Source organism: Aphelocoma coerulescens, chromosome 5, assembly GCF_041296385.1.
Source record: "Aphelocoma coerulescens isolate FSJ_1873_10779 chromosome 5, UR_Acoe_1.0, whole genome shotgun sequence".
Lineage (NCBI taxonomy): Eukaryota > Metazoa > Chordata > Aves > Passeriformes > Corvidae > Aphelocoma > Aphelocoma coerulescens.
The window spans coordinates 40,294,918-40,312,241 of record NC_091019.1 but is presented as its reverse complement, the minus strand read 5'-3'; the positions used below and the strand labels follow the sequence as shown (position 1 = coordinate 40,312,241).

The 17,324-nt window shown below is 37.5% G+C and overlaps 1 protein-coding gene across 9 annotated transcripts in view; it reads left to right on the top strand.

Moving 5' to 3' along the window:
* Positions 1-16,630, top strand: part of HECTD1 (HECT domain E3 ubiquitin protein ligase 1) — a 63,089-nt gene extending 46,459 nt beyond the window's left edge. For 8 of the 9 annotated variants that reach the window (XM_069017742.1, XM_069017739.1, XM_069017737.1 and 5 more), the window contains 16 exons: positions 46-179; positions 2,406-2,562; positions 3,394-3,616; positions 6,054-6,108; positions 6,341-6,523; positions 6,867-7,077; positions 7,160-7,245; positions 8,794-8,921; positions 10,667-10,868; positions 11,013-11,150; positions 11,400-12,007; positions 13,541-13,619; positions 13,731-13,824; positions 14,137-14,287; positions 15,142-15,286; positions 15,680-16,630. In XM_069017742.1, the coding sequence (XP_068873843.1) occupies positions 46-179; positions 2,406-2,562; positions 3,394-3,616; positions 6,054-6,108; positions 6,341-6,523; positions 6,867-7,077; positions 7,160-7,245; positions 8,794-8,921; positions 10,667-10,868; positions 11,013-11,150; positions 11,400-12,007; positions 13,541-13,619; positions 13,731-13,824; positions 14,137-14,287; positions 15,142-15,286; positions 15,680-15,817 (2,732 nt within the window). In that variant the 3' untranslated portion in view covers positions 15,818-16,630. The remainder of the gene's footprint in view (positions 1-45; positions 180-2,405; positions 2,563-3,393; positions 3,617-6,053; positions 6,109-6,340; positions 6,524-6,866; positions 7,078-7,159; positions 7,246-8,793; positions 8,922-10,666; positions 10,869-11,012; positions 11,151-11,399; positions 12,008-13,540; positions 13,620-13,730; positions 13,825-14,136; positions 14,288-15,141; positions 15,287-15,679) is intronic. The other variant, XM_069017743.1, reaches the window with a different exon arrangement.
* Positions 16,631-17,324: the final 694 nt, after the last annotated feature.

Here is a 17,324-nt window from a genome sequence, read left to right as displayed (position 1 = left end):
GGCTTTTGCTCTGTATGTAAATATATATATATGTGTGTGTTATAGATTTTCTTGATAGCTGCCGAGCTAGTACTCTGTTGGCAGAGTTAGATGATGATGAGGATCTACCTGAACCAGATGAAGAAGATGATGAAAATGAAGATGATAACCAAGAAGATCAAGAATATGAAGAAGTTATGGTATGGTATAGTTAGCATAGATGGTATCTTAATTGATTAACAGCTGCATTAAAAATCCACAGATTTTTTTTGGCAATAGGAAGTCCTAGCTAGAATATCTCCATTAATTAAAGCACATTTATTTAGATTTACTTAGTTTCTTGCATGTAGTCAAAAACACAAGAAAAGTGTTTTTAAACGCCAGGATACCCAAGACCTTATGGGTCAGAATTAATGTTTTAAAACCAGGCTGGGAACAAGTTGACAAGACAGTAGAAATGATGGATCAGTAGAACTGATAGTTCACAGGCTGATGAAATGGTATAACTTTGTGGATACGCTGCTGTATTTTGTAATGATTCAGTTCTGGCGTGTGTTTAATTATAGGCCTGTATGAAGCAAAAGTTTGCCAGGGGAAATCTCTCCTCAAAAAAATCCCCAAAACCCCAACAAAAAAAACAATGGGGTGGGGGCAAGACAAAACCCAGCGTGGTAGTTCACATGGTTCTTGCCTACACTGTCAGGAGTTCTGGCTTTTCATTTGGTTGTTCTTTATTGGTATGAATAATGCTTGGCCTTCATGAATATTGCAAAATCTAAGAGGAAAAATATAAGGCTTCACTAATGCTAATTTTATGTTTTACAGAATAAATATAAATATTGTTTTATGGAATTACAGAAACTTCATCTTGTAATTAATATGTAAATATTTATTTCATTTGAATCAAAATATTTAGCATTTTAACTTTCTGTAATTACGCTTTTAAGAGAAACTCAAGTACATTACTAAACATCTTTTTTCACCTTCTCCACAAAGATACAAAGTTAGGAAAAAACCAAGCCAGTACTACTTAAGTGGATCTACAATACAAGCAGTAACTTTAGTTTGTACAATGTTGAATAATTAAAAAAAATATTAAATGGAGTTACTATTGTTGTTCATGGGAAGCAGCAGAAGTAGCTAAAGTAGACTTTGCTTGAGATTACACAGCAAGAAGCAGGTCTGGAAAAGAAAATTTTTCTTTCTTGGGTTCCAGTACTATTCCCTTTGATATACCATGTAATTCTTCTCAATGAGGAGTTGAACAGATTAAAAGCTTGTTGTAGAAAATTCATAAGCAATTAATACTTGTTAAAGCTTATTGAACATTAGGTACTTTCCCCCACCAAAATAGTTCTAGTATTTTGATATTTGATTTAATCTCTGGATAAAATGTGTATACGTTATGTATCAATATATGTATACACTTTGGAAAAAAGTGCTTCTTGTTTTCAAAAAAATTAATTTGTTTGTTTTGACATCACTGGGTATATTTGAACCTCTGGTATTACAAAGTTTGTGGAATACACAAAATACCTACACCAACTTTGCTGGTCTTCAGTACTCTGTATTTTCCTGTGTTCTGGTGCTTCATGGAAACTTTAATTCTTTCCAGAAACTATAAATACACCTGTTTTAGGGTTAGTCCATTTATGTTAATTTCTGTGGGTTTGATAATTTTGATTCCTGCTTGACCAGTTAAGTGGAACTATATGTGCCAGCTTTGATTTATTTTACGTTGATTTTATAGAGAAAATTAACATAATGAAGACATAATGAAATGACAGAATGGGTAAGGTTGATAAGAACCGCAGTGGGTCATCTGGTCCAACCTTCCTGCTCAAGCAGGGTCGTCCTAGAGCACATGGCACAGGATTGTGTCCAGATGTTTCCTGAGTATCTCCAGTGAGTGAGACTCCACAACCTCTCTGGGCAACCTGTGTCAGTGTGTGATCACTCACACAGTAAAATTCTTACTCATGTTCAGGTGGAACTTCCTGTGCATCGGTTTCTGTCTCTTGTCCTATTGCTTGGCACTACTGGGAAGAGCCTGGATCCATCTTCCTGACACCCTGTCTTCAGACAGTGATGAGGTCCCCTCCCAGTTGCCTCTTCTTGAGGCTGAAGAGGCCCATCTCCTCCAGGCTTTCCTCATAAGAGAGATGCTCCAGTCCCTATGTCATATTTGTAGCTTTGTCTAGGCCCTCTCCGGGAGCTCCATGTCTCTCCTGACTGAGGAGCCCAGACCTGGAAACAGCACTCCAGATGCAGCCTTACCAGAGCTGAGTAGAGTTGCAGTTTAGTTTGTGACTGCTGTATTCATAAACTTAAAATTTTTAAATAAAATTATTCTCTTTAGAAGAATCGAAAAAACAACTGGGGTTTTTGGGTTTTTTGTTTTGTTTGGGTTTTTTTGGTTTTTTTAGGAAGAAGAGGAGTATGAAACCAAAGGAGGCCGTAGAAGAACATGGGATGATGATTATGTATTGAAACGGCAGTTTTCTGCATTGGTTCCTGCTTTTGACCCAAGGCCTGGTCGTACTAATGTGCAACAGACAACTGACCTAGAAATCCCTCCACCAGGTATGCTGACAAGATATGTGATGCTTAATCTGACTTTAGGGTGGAGATTCACTGTTAAGGGCCCACTGCATCTGGGGATCCTATCACTACTAACCAGTACAACATGCTTTTGCGGCTCTGTGGCTTTTCTTTGCTTAAATGAGAGTTTCATCTACCTCTGCAGGTCTAAGCATTACTGAGGGAAAAGTAAATTAAATGCTGTGTAAAATAAGCATGATAAATGATAAAATCTCTTGATATGATAAAGATGTGATAAATATCTTGATATGTCTGGTTCCACTACAGGGACTTGACTGTGTTAGAGCTACACAGAATAGCTTTGATGGAGAGGACGTGCTGAAACAGTGCAAAGCCAAGGCAGGGGAAGGGTAATGCAGTGATGAAGCAGTGTGAGTGATCAGCAGCACAGCACCTGATCTTGCTCCTTGACTCCTTAGATCATTCTTGTTCAGCACTATGGATATACTCAATGTTCATTACAGAGAGGAATAAGCAGGTTTTAGCATATGTGCAAATAAGCCACTGCTTATTTTGAAGAACTGAAAGGAAGATACTGTGTATGAAAAGAAGAATGCATGTGCTGTGGTAATATCCAAGGAGATGTTACCAAGATGTAGGGATCAATAGGCATTTCAGAAATTCCTGTTAATTTTACTCCCATAAAGGAATACTTCAATCGTAATTTAGTTCATAGTTAGAACTCAGTCTCATCTCTTTGGCATGTGTGCAGTAAGTCATTACACTTCCTTGTTGAACCATGTTATTGGTGTTTAAGCCACCTTGTCATGCATTATATATTTTGTATTAAGGGTTCTCAAATAATTTTTGCAGGTACACCTCATTCAGAACTGTTGGAAGAGGTTGAGTGCATGCCTTCGCCACGTTTAGCACTTACCTTGAAAGTTTCAGGTCTTGGAACAACTCGAGAAGTAGAACTGCCCCTAACGAACTTTCGATCTACCATCTTTTACTATGTACAAAAATTGTTACAGCTTTCCTGTAATGGCAGTGTGAAATCTGACAAACTTAGACGTATTTGGGAGCCAACATACACGTAAGCTTACCAGTTCATTATTCTGTGTAGAGAACACTGTGACTGATTAGGAAATGGATGGGAAACAATGTTAATTTTTAACTCTGTAATAAGCAATGCTAGAATTAATTTTCTTTTTGTGTTTATGTCAGGATGTTATTACTGGTTTTCAAACTATTGCTGTGCCTGAAAAACCAAAGAAAAAATCATAACCTTCAGGGATCTGCTTGGAAAAATCCCATGGGGTTATAGTCCTAGCAAAAAGAGAAGTCCAGGAGTGTTGATTGATTTTTTTTTTCAAGGATCATGTTCTCCAGACTCAAGAACAGTCCATCCCAATATGTAGGAAGTCAGGCAGAGTCAGTAGGAGGCATGCATGGATCAACAAAAAAGCGTGAAAGGGAAGCATGCAAGGAGTGGAAGATGGGTCAAGTGATCTAGGAGGAATCTTAGTTGTCCCAGCTTGAAGGTAGATCATTAGGAAAGCCAGAGCACATCTGGAGTTGAATCTGGTGAGATGTGAATGGCAAAAGATTAGTGAACACTCACTTGACATTTAAGTCCATGGGACCCAATGGAATGTACCCAGAGGAGCTGGCCACTCTTTATTATCTTTGGAAGGTCATGAGGATTGGGAGATACTTCTGAGGACTGGAGAAAAGGAAGTCTCATTCCTGCCTCCCACAAAAGCAGGAAGGATCTAGGAAACTAGAAACTGGTCACTCTTTAATCCCTGGAAAGGTGATGGAGATAGTCCTGGAAACCATTTTCAAACAATGAAGGATAAGGAGGTGATGGGAAGTATGTGGCATGGATTTATGAAGAGAAAATCATGCTTAACCAGCATTATAGCCTTCTACTGTATGCCTGGCTCAGTGGATGAGAAGAAAGCAGCAGATGTTATTTTCCTCGACTTTAGGAAGGCTTTCAATGCTTTCTCACTGACAAACTTAGAAAGCATGGACTAGATAGTGTCTGAAAAACCCCTGAACTGCCAGGCTCAGATGGTTGTGGTCCTTGTTGTACCCCAAGGGTTGATACTGGGTCCAGGATAGTTTAAACATCTACATTAGTGGACTGTATGATGGGACAGAGCAGACCATCAGCTTGCAGGCAAAACAAAATTGGGGAGGAGTCCCTGTTGGAGCAGATGGTTGAGCTGCCATTCCAAGAGACCTCATCATGCTGGAGAAATGGGGAGACAAGCTTTGTGACATTTCACACAGGGAGATGTAAAGTCTATCAGCTGGGGAAAAATCTGCTTGTGCTCGTTCAGCCTGGGGGTCAGCTGGCTGGAAAGGACGTTGTTGAAAAAGGCCCTGAGGGTCCAGGTGGACATAAAGTTGGGTGGCATGAGCCAGCTCTGGACTCCAAGAGCAAAGATCAGCAGCACCCTGGGCTGCATTAGGAAGGTTGAGTGAGGTGATCTTCCCCATCTGCTCAGCACTGGTGAGACACACCTGCAGTGCTATATCCCAGTTATAGATATCCCAGCTATGGCTCCTCAGTACCAGAGAGACATGGACACGAGTGAGTCTAGCAAGGGGCTGCTAGGATGATTAAAAGGCTTATTGCCTCTGTCATACAAAAAAGATTCTGAGAGATCTGGATTTGTCTAGCCTGGAGGAAAAAAGACTTGTGGGCTCTTACCAATGTGTATGAATACCTGATGGGAGGATATAGGGAAGGCAGAGTATGGACTTTTCTTTGTTGTGACATTTGAAAAGAGAAGAAGAAAAAAGGCTCAAATTGAAATACAGGAAATTCTATTTAAGCGTGATGTTTGAGGGCCCTTCCAACCTCAGCTATTCTCTCGATGTTAATTTGACCTTACTAGCTTTACAGCAATAGACAGAAATTGTAAGACTGTAGGATGGTGTTTTTCATTTACTACCCCAGTGTAACTTCTGTCATACTAGAAGAATAATGCCTATGAAAGTGACAACTGCAATAAGGAGGGGTGCAGTATTTTTAACTGTATTTCAGATTTCATCAGCGCTTATTTGTTGCACCTATTGTCTGAGTTGCCTTCTGTCAAAAATTGCATGCTGTAACAAACTATTTTCTAGTTAGAAAACATGAGAAATAGTTGTAAATGTGTGTATCTTCTAAGTTAATGCACAGTAAGCTTCCCTAGGACTTAAAAATTTTAAAGAGTTGGTGCATGTGTAGTGAAGAATCTAAAGATGGCTTGGGAAATTGGCACAGTGAAGGTTGTTTGATTACTCAAGTTTCACTTAAGGAAACATAAATTAAATACTTTGCAAGATAAATACCAACATCATGAAAATAGAGCTTAAGAACTTTGCTGCCACTGGGTGTCTCAGATGTTTTGTGCAGCAAAGAGCAGCTGCTGTTGCTGTTTTACATCATATTATCTAACAAGTCAATGTATAACCTCAGAATTTAGAGGATGTGCTATGAGTATGAAATATTAACTCATTGTTTTGATGTCTAGAATCATGTACAGAGAAATGAAGGATTCTGATAAAGAGAAAGAAAGTGGAAAAATGGTAAGGCCTACTTCTGTGCCTTTATGTCTGTTTTAATAAAAGCAAAGGAAATCTTATTGCAGTTTTTGAAATGCTACATTAAAAAAAACTAACAGTTTTCAACTACTTAAAGAACATTAGTGAGTGTATTTGTAAATGCATGCTCCTTTAAGAAAGACATTATATATTGCATGTGAAATCTTAAAAGACTTTACAATCAGGAAAAGCCAACATTTGGTGGTTCCTGTTGTAGGGTTGCTGGTCAGTAGAGCATGTGGAGCAGTACCTTGGCACTGATGAATTACCAAAGAATGACTTGATAACCTACCTGCAGAAGAATGCAGACTCAGCTTTCCTGCGCCACTGGAAATTAACCGGCACTAATAAAAGTATTAGGAAAAACAGAAATTGTTCCCAGCTCATAGCTGCATACAAGGTATATGTCTGCATCCAAACTTTTTTATTATGAATGGCTGTGTGCTTGGTTTTGCAGCTTTAAAGATCCTTGTGGAGGGAGAGCCATGATATTTATAGGGAAGTTGAATATTCAAAAGCCAATATCAAGTTTAGGTTTTGCTGCTCTTGCCTTTTTATTTTAACGTCTTCTGTTAAGTGTAGTTGTGTTAAAATGCATTTGAATAATGATTTGCACCATGCGCAATTTGATTAATTGTTCCATTTGAGCACAGTAACCATTTTGATTTTTTCAAATCATCAACTTGGAATGCAGTCCTAAAGACACCAATGCAGTTTTCATTCTTAACCAATTTTTTTTACAGGATTTTTGTGAACATGGATCAAAATCTGGATTGAGTCAAGGGGCCATTTCTACTCTTCAAAATTCTGATATCCTTAGTTTGGCCAAGGAACAACCTCAGGCCAAAGCTGGCAGCGGACAGAACTCCTGTGGAGTAGAAGATGTTCTGCAGTTGCTTAGAATTTTGTATATAGTTGCCAGTGACCCTTACACAGCACGGACTTCTCAAGAAGGTAACTTAGTTGTTTTGCAGAGCTTCTGAAATATTTTAATGAAAACAAAATAAAGGAAAACTTTTCTCTTGATTATTTTCAGAAGGAGATGATCATCCTCAGTTTAACTTTCCACCAGATGAATTCACAAGTAAAAAAATTACTACAAAGATTCTGCAACAGATTGAGGTATTACACTAATACATTATATAGTGTATATATGTAATATTGTTTTAGGACTCTGTTATTCCCTTCCTTACCTTGGCTGTTTGAAATTATTAGTTTTTTGCCATTTTTTAATTGCTTAATACATATTTTCTTTCTTATATTTTGAATGAGTAAATTCTCTAAGAACAGACTAGTCTGAATAAAAACATGCAGTTTGTTTTTGTACAAAGCATACAAAGCTTTTTTACTTGATATATTTTGATTATGAATAATAATAATTTTTTTCTGTACCAGACATCAATGTTACAATGTAGTGTGTCTGTCTGCCTGATGATAATGTAAAAAAGGCAGTTTATTGTGTTAGTGTTCACAGACATTTTATTACTCATACATTCTACATAAATCTTTCAAAAATAGCATTTAGAAAGCATCTAAATGTGCCATGTTAGTTAGATACATTAAAAAGAAAACTTTAAGATGTAGTTCTTCAGTAGAACTACATTTTCTTCAACAAAGATTAAAGAAGATTCTCAACTTAATTAGCCCTTGTGTGCTTTTTGAGGTTCAGGGGGTTTTTTTACAGTCACATTGTCCTATTTATTTGTTTAAAAAAAGTTTCAGTTTTTCGTGTTCTTTTGAAGACTGTTCCGGCACCGTGAACATCCTTTTAGTTAAAATTTCTGTAGTATAGTTTATTATAATTGTATTTCAGAAGAGACTATAGTAATATTTCAAGGGGATAACTTTTCTACCACCAAGTTTCTTTCATGTCTTCTGATAGTGAAAAGGTTATATCTAATTTCTTTTGGGCAAAACTCACGACTAATTCTCTCCAGGTAATTGGGTACTTAGAGCTCCCCACAGTACTTCTGAGTAGTGTATATCCCAGCAATTTACTACAGCTTTTATCGTCTGTGTCAAAGCGCTCTGTGTCCACTCTGAAGTCCTAGAAAGTTTATGAACTTACAGTCACAGAATATGCTGAGTTGGAAGGGATCCATCGGGATCATCGAATCCAACTCCTGGATCTGTGCAGAACATCCCAAGAGTCACACCCTGTGCCTGAGAGCATTGTCTAAATGCTTCTTGAACCCTATCAGGCTTGGTGACCTGTTTACCCACCCTCTGGGTAAACAATCTTTTCCTGATACCTGCCCTAAACCTCCCCTGGCACAACTTCAGGCCATTTCCTTGAGTCCTGTCACCCCAGAGAAGAGATCGGTGCCTTCTGCCTTCTCTAAGGGGATATATTTCCACATTTGCCCAAACCGGCACACTGTTCCTCACAAGGAGATAATACGCTGCAATAAGGTCTCTCCTCGGTCTCGTCTTCTCCAGGCTGAACAGACCAAGTGAGCTCAGCTGCTCCTCATACAGCTTCCATATTGATAGCATTTAAAAGAGGAAAAAAATCTCAGTTGCTGAGAAGAAGGAAACTTACTCAAGCACAGATAAAAGCTCTGTACTTGGGTGTATATGCTGTGTATGTACTTAGTTACAAACTTGTTGGAACCACCTAAGTCAAATTATTATTAACACTTACTTTTTTCCCCTTGCATTAAACTACAGGAACCCTTGGCACTAGCAAGTGGAGCTTTGCCAGACTGGTGTGAGCAACTGACAAGCAAGTGTCCTTTCTTAATTCCATTTGAAACAAGACAGTTGTACTTCACATGTACAGCATTTGGCGCATCAAGGTAAAAAAAAAAATTAAAAGAAACATGACTGCTTCCTTTTCTTTTTTTACATATAATAGTTTTTAAATTGCTGATTTCCAGAAGGAGGACCTTAATCCTAATGAGACAAATTTTGCTTGCCAAATCTGAATAATTTTGGCTAATAGAAGGAAGAAGATGGAAAAGCTCAGAATGACAAGAAATTTCATTTTTTAACTTGAGCTGAAGATTTACTTGTGTACTTAGAGCTAGGTTATCCCATTGGCCAATTTGTCTGGGTTACAGTTCATTGCATAAAGGATTGCAAAATCAAAAAACACTTGGAGAATCATATGAATTAAATGTTTTTTGAAAACATACACCTAATCACATACATTTTTATGGTCCAGCAATTGTTTTGGGATTGTTTTGGTTTGTTTATTTTTAATTCACTAATATTTTAACAAAACAGAAAAGAATCTACAAATAATATACTATTTTGAAAGTTACTATTAGCTGCATAATGAAACTGTAACAGAACCAGACTTTAAAACATCTAAGGGTACCCTCTAGAGTGCTTTGTTACCTAGGTATCGTTAATATTTTGATTGCAGCAGTCATTACCTTGAGAGTATATAGGCAGTGTAAACCTTTTCGTTGGTATACTTTTTGTAATGAGAAAGAAGAATTTGTTTTTGAGGGTTTTCTTGGCTGTTGCTACACTTTGTTTTCCAACCCAAAGGGGTAGAGAGTGTTGCTGAAATTACTGTTTTGTCTTATATGCAGTAGAAATGCCTCATGAAGAGTATAAAATGAGGCATTTAAAAAGAAGGAGAAAGGAAGAGAAGGTATTATCTTGAAAGACATCAATTTAAATTTTTTTATTGTGTAAAAATTATAACTTTTACAGAAAAATGGCCCACATGTTGGTGTCTTTTTTGTTTTGTTTTGGAAAAACGTACTTTTTAGAAAAGCTGCATTTTAAAGAGATCCCGCAGGAAACATTTCATGTTACTTACTTTGTAAGTAAAGAGCTTTCTGAAGCTCTTAAAATACTGGTAGTAGTTCTTAGAACTCATCTATTCTGTATGAACTGTAGGTGTGTACACACTCTCTGTCTGTCGTGACACTGGGCTGTATTTGCAGAACAGCAGACGGTAGCTTTGTAGATAGTTTAGTGCTGCATAGATGATAATACATACAAAAATGTGGAAATCTGACTTTGTATAAGTACTGCTATTAAAGGCAGCTGTTCTTCCCTCACTGATATGGGTCTATTTGTCTATGATTGCCCTGTGTTGCCTTTGGTTCTGTGTTGCTCTAAGGAATGTGTAAGTAAATAAATCTGCAAAACTTGGTCAGTATCAATGGGGTGATGTGCAACTGCCTTACAGTATATAATGAAAGGTGTAATATGTTGTGTCTGTTTTATAAAAAGTTTTGAGCATCTGTGATTAAAAGTTCAACAGTAAATGCTACCTTTTGCTCTTTCCACTGTAATGAGAAAAGTATAGGAATTCAGATCAAGAATTGTATATTTTCATTGGTGCTATCATCAGAAGCTGGCACTTACATTAGAAATTACTTAGTTTTCTGACTTCACAAAATATGAAGCAGCCCATATTTTGGGGCATTTCAGGCTGATAAATAGTTTGGTTTACACCTAAAAAAAAAAAATTAGGAGGCAATTAGTACTCAACAAGTTACTTCTTGTTGGTGACTACTTTCAAGTTTTTGTGCTGGTAGACATGGAAGTTTTAAATAACTGGTGGTTGGTTTTTTCCCAGAGCAATTGTATGGCTGCAGAACAGACGTGAAGCCACTGTTGAACGGACAAGGACCACGAGCACAGTGCGACGTGACGATCCAGGAGAATTCAGAGTTGGACGCCTCAAGCATGAAAGAGTAAAAGTTCCGCGAGGTGAATCCTTGATGGAATGGGCAGAAAATGTCATGCAGATTCATGCAGACAGAAAATCTGTTCTAGAGGTAAAGCATATCTGCCTAGCAGAGCGAGGTTAGATAGCTATTTCTAATGTACTGGACAGGATATTGAATATCCTGTTCCATAACCAATGCTGAACATTTCACTAGGATTTTCTTTTACTATTAACTTCCCTTGTGTTTTTCTAGGTTGAGTTTTTAGGGGAGGAAGGAACAGGCCTGGGTCCTACTTTGGAATTTTATGCATTGGTGGCAGCAGAATTTCAGAGGACAGATTTGGGAGCTTGGCTTTGTGATGATGATTTTCCAGATGATGAGTCTCGTCAGGTACATTTTAATTTGCATTTTAAACTGAGTACTTGTGTAAAAAAAAAAAAGAAAAACGAGCTAGACATCCATGTTCATAGAGCATCTAGTCATCATGTTCAAGAATAACCACTCTGGTCCATAGCTTGTTTTTTTAATTGTTCTCTTTTTAACAGAGCAGTAGAGTATAATAATAAGTTAGACGGTGCCAATATATACTTAAATCCACCTTTAACCATGTCTGCTTTTTTTGTCTGTCTCTTAACTTAGGTTGATATTGGTGGTGGATTGAAACCGCCTGGCTACTATGTACAGAGATCATGTGGACTGTTTACAGCACCATTCCCACAAGATAGTGATGAACTTGAAAGAATAACCAAACTCTTTCATTTCCTTGGAATTTTCTTGGCTAAATGCATTCAGGACAATAGACTTGTGGATTTACCCATTTCTAAGCCTTTTTTTAAACTCATGTGTATGGGGGACATTAAAAGTAACATGAGTAAGTTGATATATGAATCACGGGGTGACAGAGACTTGCACTGTACTGAAAGTCAGTCAGAGGCTTCTACAGAAGAAGGGCATGATTCCTTGTCAGTAGGAAGTCTGGAAGAAGACTCAAAATCAGAATTTATTCTTGATCCACCAAAACCTAAGCCTCCTGCCTGGTTTAATGGAATTTTGACATGGGAAGACTTTGAATTAGTAAACCCACATAGAGCTAGGTTTCTAAAAGAAATTAAGGACCTTGCAATTAAAAGACGTCAAATTTTAAGCAACAAAAATCTATCAGAAGATGAAAAGAACACAAAACTGCAGGAATTAATGCTGAAGAATCCATCAGGTTCGGGGCCTCCTCTTAGCATAGAGGATTTGGGGTAAGAGTTTTCATATTTATTTATAAATGTGCAAACAGTGTTTGCGATAGAAGAGATAGAGACAGAAGTCAACACATAATTAAAAATGAAGATATTTTATTTTTAAATAGCATAATTGCAAGGGGGAATCCATAGAGAGGCAGCCATATTCTTTTTCCTTGGTTTGGGGATTTTCTCTTCCAACTTGCTCAGTTTCCTAATCTTAAATGTGGCTACGCTGCAGCGATGTATGACTCTGGAAACATAAATACTTGTAAACACAAATACTTGTAAAATCACACCTTTAAAAAAAGGGTGATTCAGTAATTTCTGTGCTATGATAACTTGAAATTTATCAAGATTTTTGGAGAGCTTTTAAAGAGGACAGATTGAAATTTCAGATTGTGTTCCTAGTGCAGTGTTTGAATCCATGTTAAACAGAGCATATGTTGACTTTTAGCAAATGTTAAAGACAAAGTACCCATACCTGTGTAAACCCATGTCAGGATGTCATCCTCCCTAGTTTTAAATATTTCCTTTGAAACAACAGTTTTTCTACCATTAATATTATGGGTTATTTATTATAATCATATTGTGCCACAAAAATTGACTAGTGTCAGAGTTCAGTAATTTCTTACGGCCTTGGAATCATAGACTGTCCTGAGCTGGAAGGAACCCCCAAGGATCAACCTGCACAGCACCATCCCCAAGAGTCGCACCATGTGCTGGAGAGCTTTGTCCAAACGCTTCTTGAACTTTGTCAGGCTGGTGCTGTGACCACTTCCCTGGGGAGCCTCTTCCAGTGCCCAACCACCCTCTGGGGGAACAGCCTTTTTTTAGTACTCAATTTAGACCTTCCCTGACAACAAGTTGAGGCCATCGCCTCAGAGCCTGTCACTGGCTACCACAGAGAAGAGATCAATGCCTGCCCCTCTTCTTCCCCTCACGAGGAACTTGTAACTGCAATGAGGTCTCCCCTCAGTCTCCTCCACACTGAACAGACCAAGGGACCTCAACCACTTGTATGGCTTCCTCTCTAGACCCTCCCCCATCTTTGGAGCCCTCCTATCAATGATCTGTAATAGATTAAAGGGCTTGTGGACTTTAGCCTGGCTTGTTATGGAGAGAAAGCAAGTAACACTATTGAAGGGTCTAAATGCCTAATAGGTTAAGTGGCTCTGTAATTGTTATTGCTGGAAATTAATGGAAATTATTTTTCTGAATTTGTGAGCTAAATTAAATGGTTTGAGTAGTTTTGAAGCTGATAGCTTAAAGATATCCAAATTTATGAAATTGTCAATGTTTATCAAATCCACATAAATAGAGGGTGAGTATATGCATTTGCATGCCATGTGTTTGAAACACAAATTATCTGTGTAGTCCATTACTGTTTGTAGTTCTGTACTTTTATATATACATGAACAGTGGTACAAAGTGATCCACAATGGTTTGAAATCCAGTGAGGTGCTTTTGGGTGTGACAGGTTCTAAATCTGGTGTATTTACAAAAGCAGTAGCAGACTTTGCAATTATTAACTACCTTTGTATTTTGAAGTTTAAATTTTCAGTTTTGCCCTTCATCCAAAGTATATGGGTTTACAGCTGTGGATCTCAAACCAGGTGGTGAAGATGAGGTAAGGAAACAACCTACCTTTACAATTTAACCAGCAGTTAAATTTTTATTGTCTCAACAATAACTTTTATGAACAGTGAATTCTTATGGTATTTATCTACTGTCTTTGCAGACTGTGACAATGGATAATGCAGAGGAGTACGTAGATCTCATGTTTGACTTCTGCATGCATACTGGTATACAGAAACAAATGGAGGCCTTCAGAGGTAATTGTAAATATAACAACATATATGAACTTAGATGGAATAATCGATGTTTAGGGTGTGCTGGTTTAAAGTGGTGGCATAGAATGGCTTTCAAAAATAAACCTTTTAATTGAGAATGCAATAGGTAAGGTACTCATTTCAGAATACCTTTGCATTAGTTATGCTGTTTTTAATCATGAAGAGGTTTCATTTACCTTAATTAAGAAGCTATTGATAGATTCTGGTTTGACTAAAATACAACTTAAATGCTGACATTACTTTATAAACATTATTTGGACTCATGTTTATAACTGTATCTTGTGTAAATTAAAGATGGCTTCAACAGAGTCTTTCCAATGGAGAAGCTGAGTTCCTTCAGCCATGAAGAGGTTCAGATGATTCTTTGTGGAAATCAGTCACCTTCTTGGGCAGCTGAGGATATCATCAATTACACCGAACCCAAACTGGGATATACAAGAGACAGGTACTTTTATTCTGAGTGATTTTAAACTAATAGCTAAAAGATAAAGTGACAGAATGTCCAGAATGTTTATTAGATGAAGATGCCAAATTCGATGAAACTGGTAGTTTCTGAAGAGCAGGTGATTGTCTAAAACTGCATGAAATAGCCATGTGTTACAACAGATAGATTAGAAGGTAATTGGTAGTTTTGTGATGAGAGAAGATAAAAAAATTACTCAAATACAAGCAACTAGTGAAATATAATGGCAGCTAATACAGATTACTAAAAATAGATTTTAGAGTTTTTATTCTCATGTTTGATAGTAGTTATAATTTTTTTCTGGTTGTGTACAGTTCTTACTTTGCCTGTATTTCTTATTTCTTTCCCTTGAAGTGTAGTTAAAAAAGAAAGTGTACTATGCAGGGGACAAATCTACTTACTGGCGGTGGCTATCGGGAGGCGGTCTTGATGTTTTTGGGTTTGTTGGGTTTGGGATTTGTTTTTGCTGCTTGTCATGCTTGGTAGCAGTAACATACAAATGACTTCTGGAACTGTGTTAGAATAAGCCTGCTGGAATGTTTGAGCTCACTTCTCTACCTAGTCATATGCATTCAAATGCAAGATACCCAAATAACACCCCAAGATATGTATGTACCTACATTTTTTTGTGTGATACTTTGCAAAGAGATTAAACACTATTTTTCTGGATTTTAAGATGTTTTGTTCTGAATACTCAACAGGCCCTCGAATCTTACAATGTTCGCATAAACATGACTAGAGATTGTAATTCTGCTGTGCTAAGTTAAGAGAAATTAAAAAAACCTCCACACTCTCATGTAGTGTTATCAGAACTAATTATTCTCCTTTATTTTAAGCCCTGGATTCCTTCGATTTGTGAGAGTCTTGTGTGGTATGTCTTCGGATGAGAGGAAGGCTTTTCTCCAGTTCACCACTGGTTGTTCAACACTCCCACCAGGAGGGCTGGCAAACCTCCATCCCCGGCTCACTGTTGTGCGCAAGGTACCGCCTCTCCCGGTCACTCTTTAAGCCAGCTGCTTTGGCTTTGCAATGCGAGACTTTCTACGATAGCAATGATGATTTTTATTTTAGTTATTTCATTTATGGCACTATGCTGAGGTTTCGGTACTAACCTCTTGTTTCAGGTCTGTTCTCTGATATCATACATATGTATCTCATGTATTTTCATATGCAATTCATATATTTAAATATCAAAGTATTAATGTACATATAAAGCAAGTATATTTATAAATTTGCCTGTAGCTTTGCTGATGCTACTGTTTCTGACAACTGGTGTTAGGTATGCAGCAAGTGCCATGAATTACAGGACTTTACAACTTTTAACTTCCATACTGAATGCTGTGAACAACTGCAGTAAACATGTTTTTTCCTCAGGTTGATGCTACAGATGCAAGTTATCCATCTGTGAATACATGTGTGCATTACTTAAAGTTGCCTGAGTATTCTTCTGAGGAGATTATGAGGGAGCGTCTGCTAGCTGCTACCATGGAGAAAGGCTTCCATCTCAACTGAGCCACTGACCGCAGCCTGGGACATGGAAGTGTTTTTTGATACTAGCGAAGCCTCTTGTGTTTGTGTGCAAAAATACGATCTCCACGCTGTGCTCTGACGAGACTTGCCTTTTTTTCACCTGTGAGGCTTTAGGAAAATGTGGAATGTTTGTTAGCTGCTAATGACAAAACAAATCCTTGTAACTACACAGCCAGCAAGAAATTGGCACAGAACACTGTGTGATGCTTCAAGGGCTTGCACAACTGGAAATTAAGGTGTTTCTGTTTGACTGTTCCAAAGAACAGATCATCAGATTTTCAGTGTTCACTGATACAAATTTCTAACAGTGTATTGTGTAAAGTTTGTCTTTTAATACCCTGTACACTACAGTTGCCATCACTGATCCCTGTTTTGCTGGCTTTAAGCTAAATGGTCAGAAACTTGCTTCCTTTAAAATTTAGACTTAATGGGCATCTCCAGCCTTTTCTTTTTTAATGGTGCCTGCACTATTGGAGTATTTTAGTGGGTTTTTGCGTATAATCATGCACAACCATTTTTTTTTTCTTCTTTCAAGTGGGAATATATTTTGATTTCTCAAATGCCCTGCTATAAAGATCAAATCCTTAAGTGTGTTTGTGCAGCTCAACAATAAAGCTATTAAAAAACACTGGTTCCTAGTGCAAGGCACACTTAAAGCAAGTTTTACTTTTGGTTGTATTTTCTTTGTATATTATAAACATTTATTTAACTTGTTGCAGTTTGAAGTTTAAAAAAAAAAGCACCCAATGTGTAAGCTCAAAAAGTAATCATTAAAATGTTTGCAACATATAAAAATGTCTCTTCTGAATACTTCATTAGTACTTATTAAATCTCTGTACATGTTCTGAACAATGTGCCATGCTTTTTTAAAGGTTTAAAAGAACTACATAAAAGAACTACTGATCTCACAAATTCATCTCTGTGTTCAAGTCTTTTCAGAATAAGTGCAACTTCTTAAGAACAAGTCCAGCAGTATTAACCTGCATGTGGCAGGTTTTGGTGCTCTTCAGTGAGCCCATGTGTCTTGAGACTATAGTACTTCATTACACTGGAATAAAATCTGGGTCAGATGCTACAGCTGATTCAGCTTTACTTGAGATGGAGTGGCTATCTTGGTTTTACATGTGTTATTTGTTGGAAAAAAAGTGAATTACAGTAAGATAAAGCAAGATGACACTATGGTTTTAAGCATATTTAAGTAGTTGATACCAGAAAAAAAAAAAGGCTATTGTAGTTGAATCTATGTAGTAAGTTTTGCTTCGTGCCAGTTCTCTTTGTTAACAACCTTTTCTCAAGCCACTGCTTAGAGGGGCTTGCCAAAAGACTGCCTTGCACATACAGATCAGGTTGATGACAGATTTATTTTCATGGCATTATTTGTAGGACTTTACAGCATTGTTTTTTAGATTCCCCCTATGCAAAATTGGAGGGGAACATCCATCATCCCGCCCACTCCTGTGCCTGTCGTGCTTCAGACAAACACCTGTGT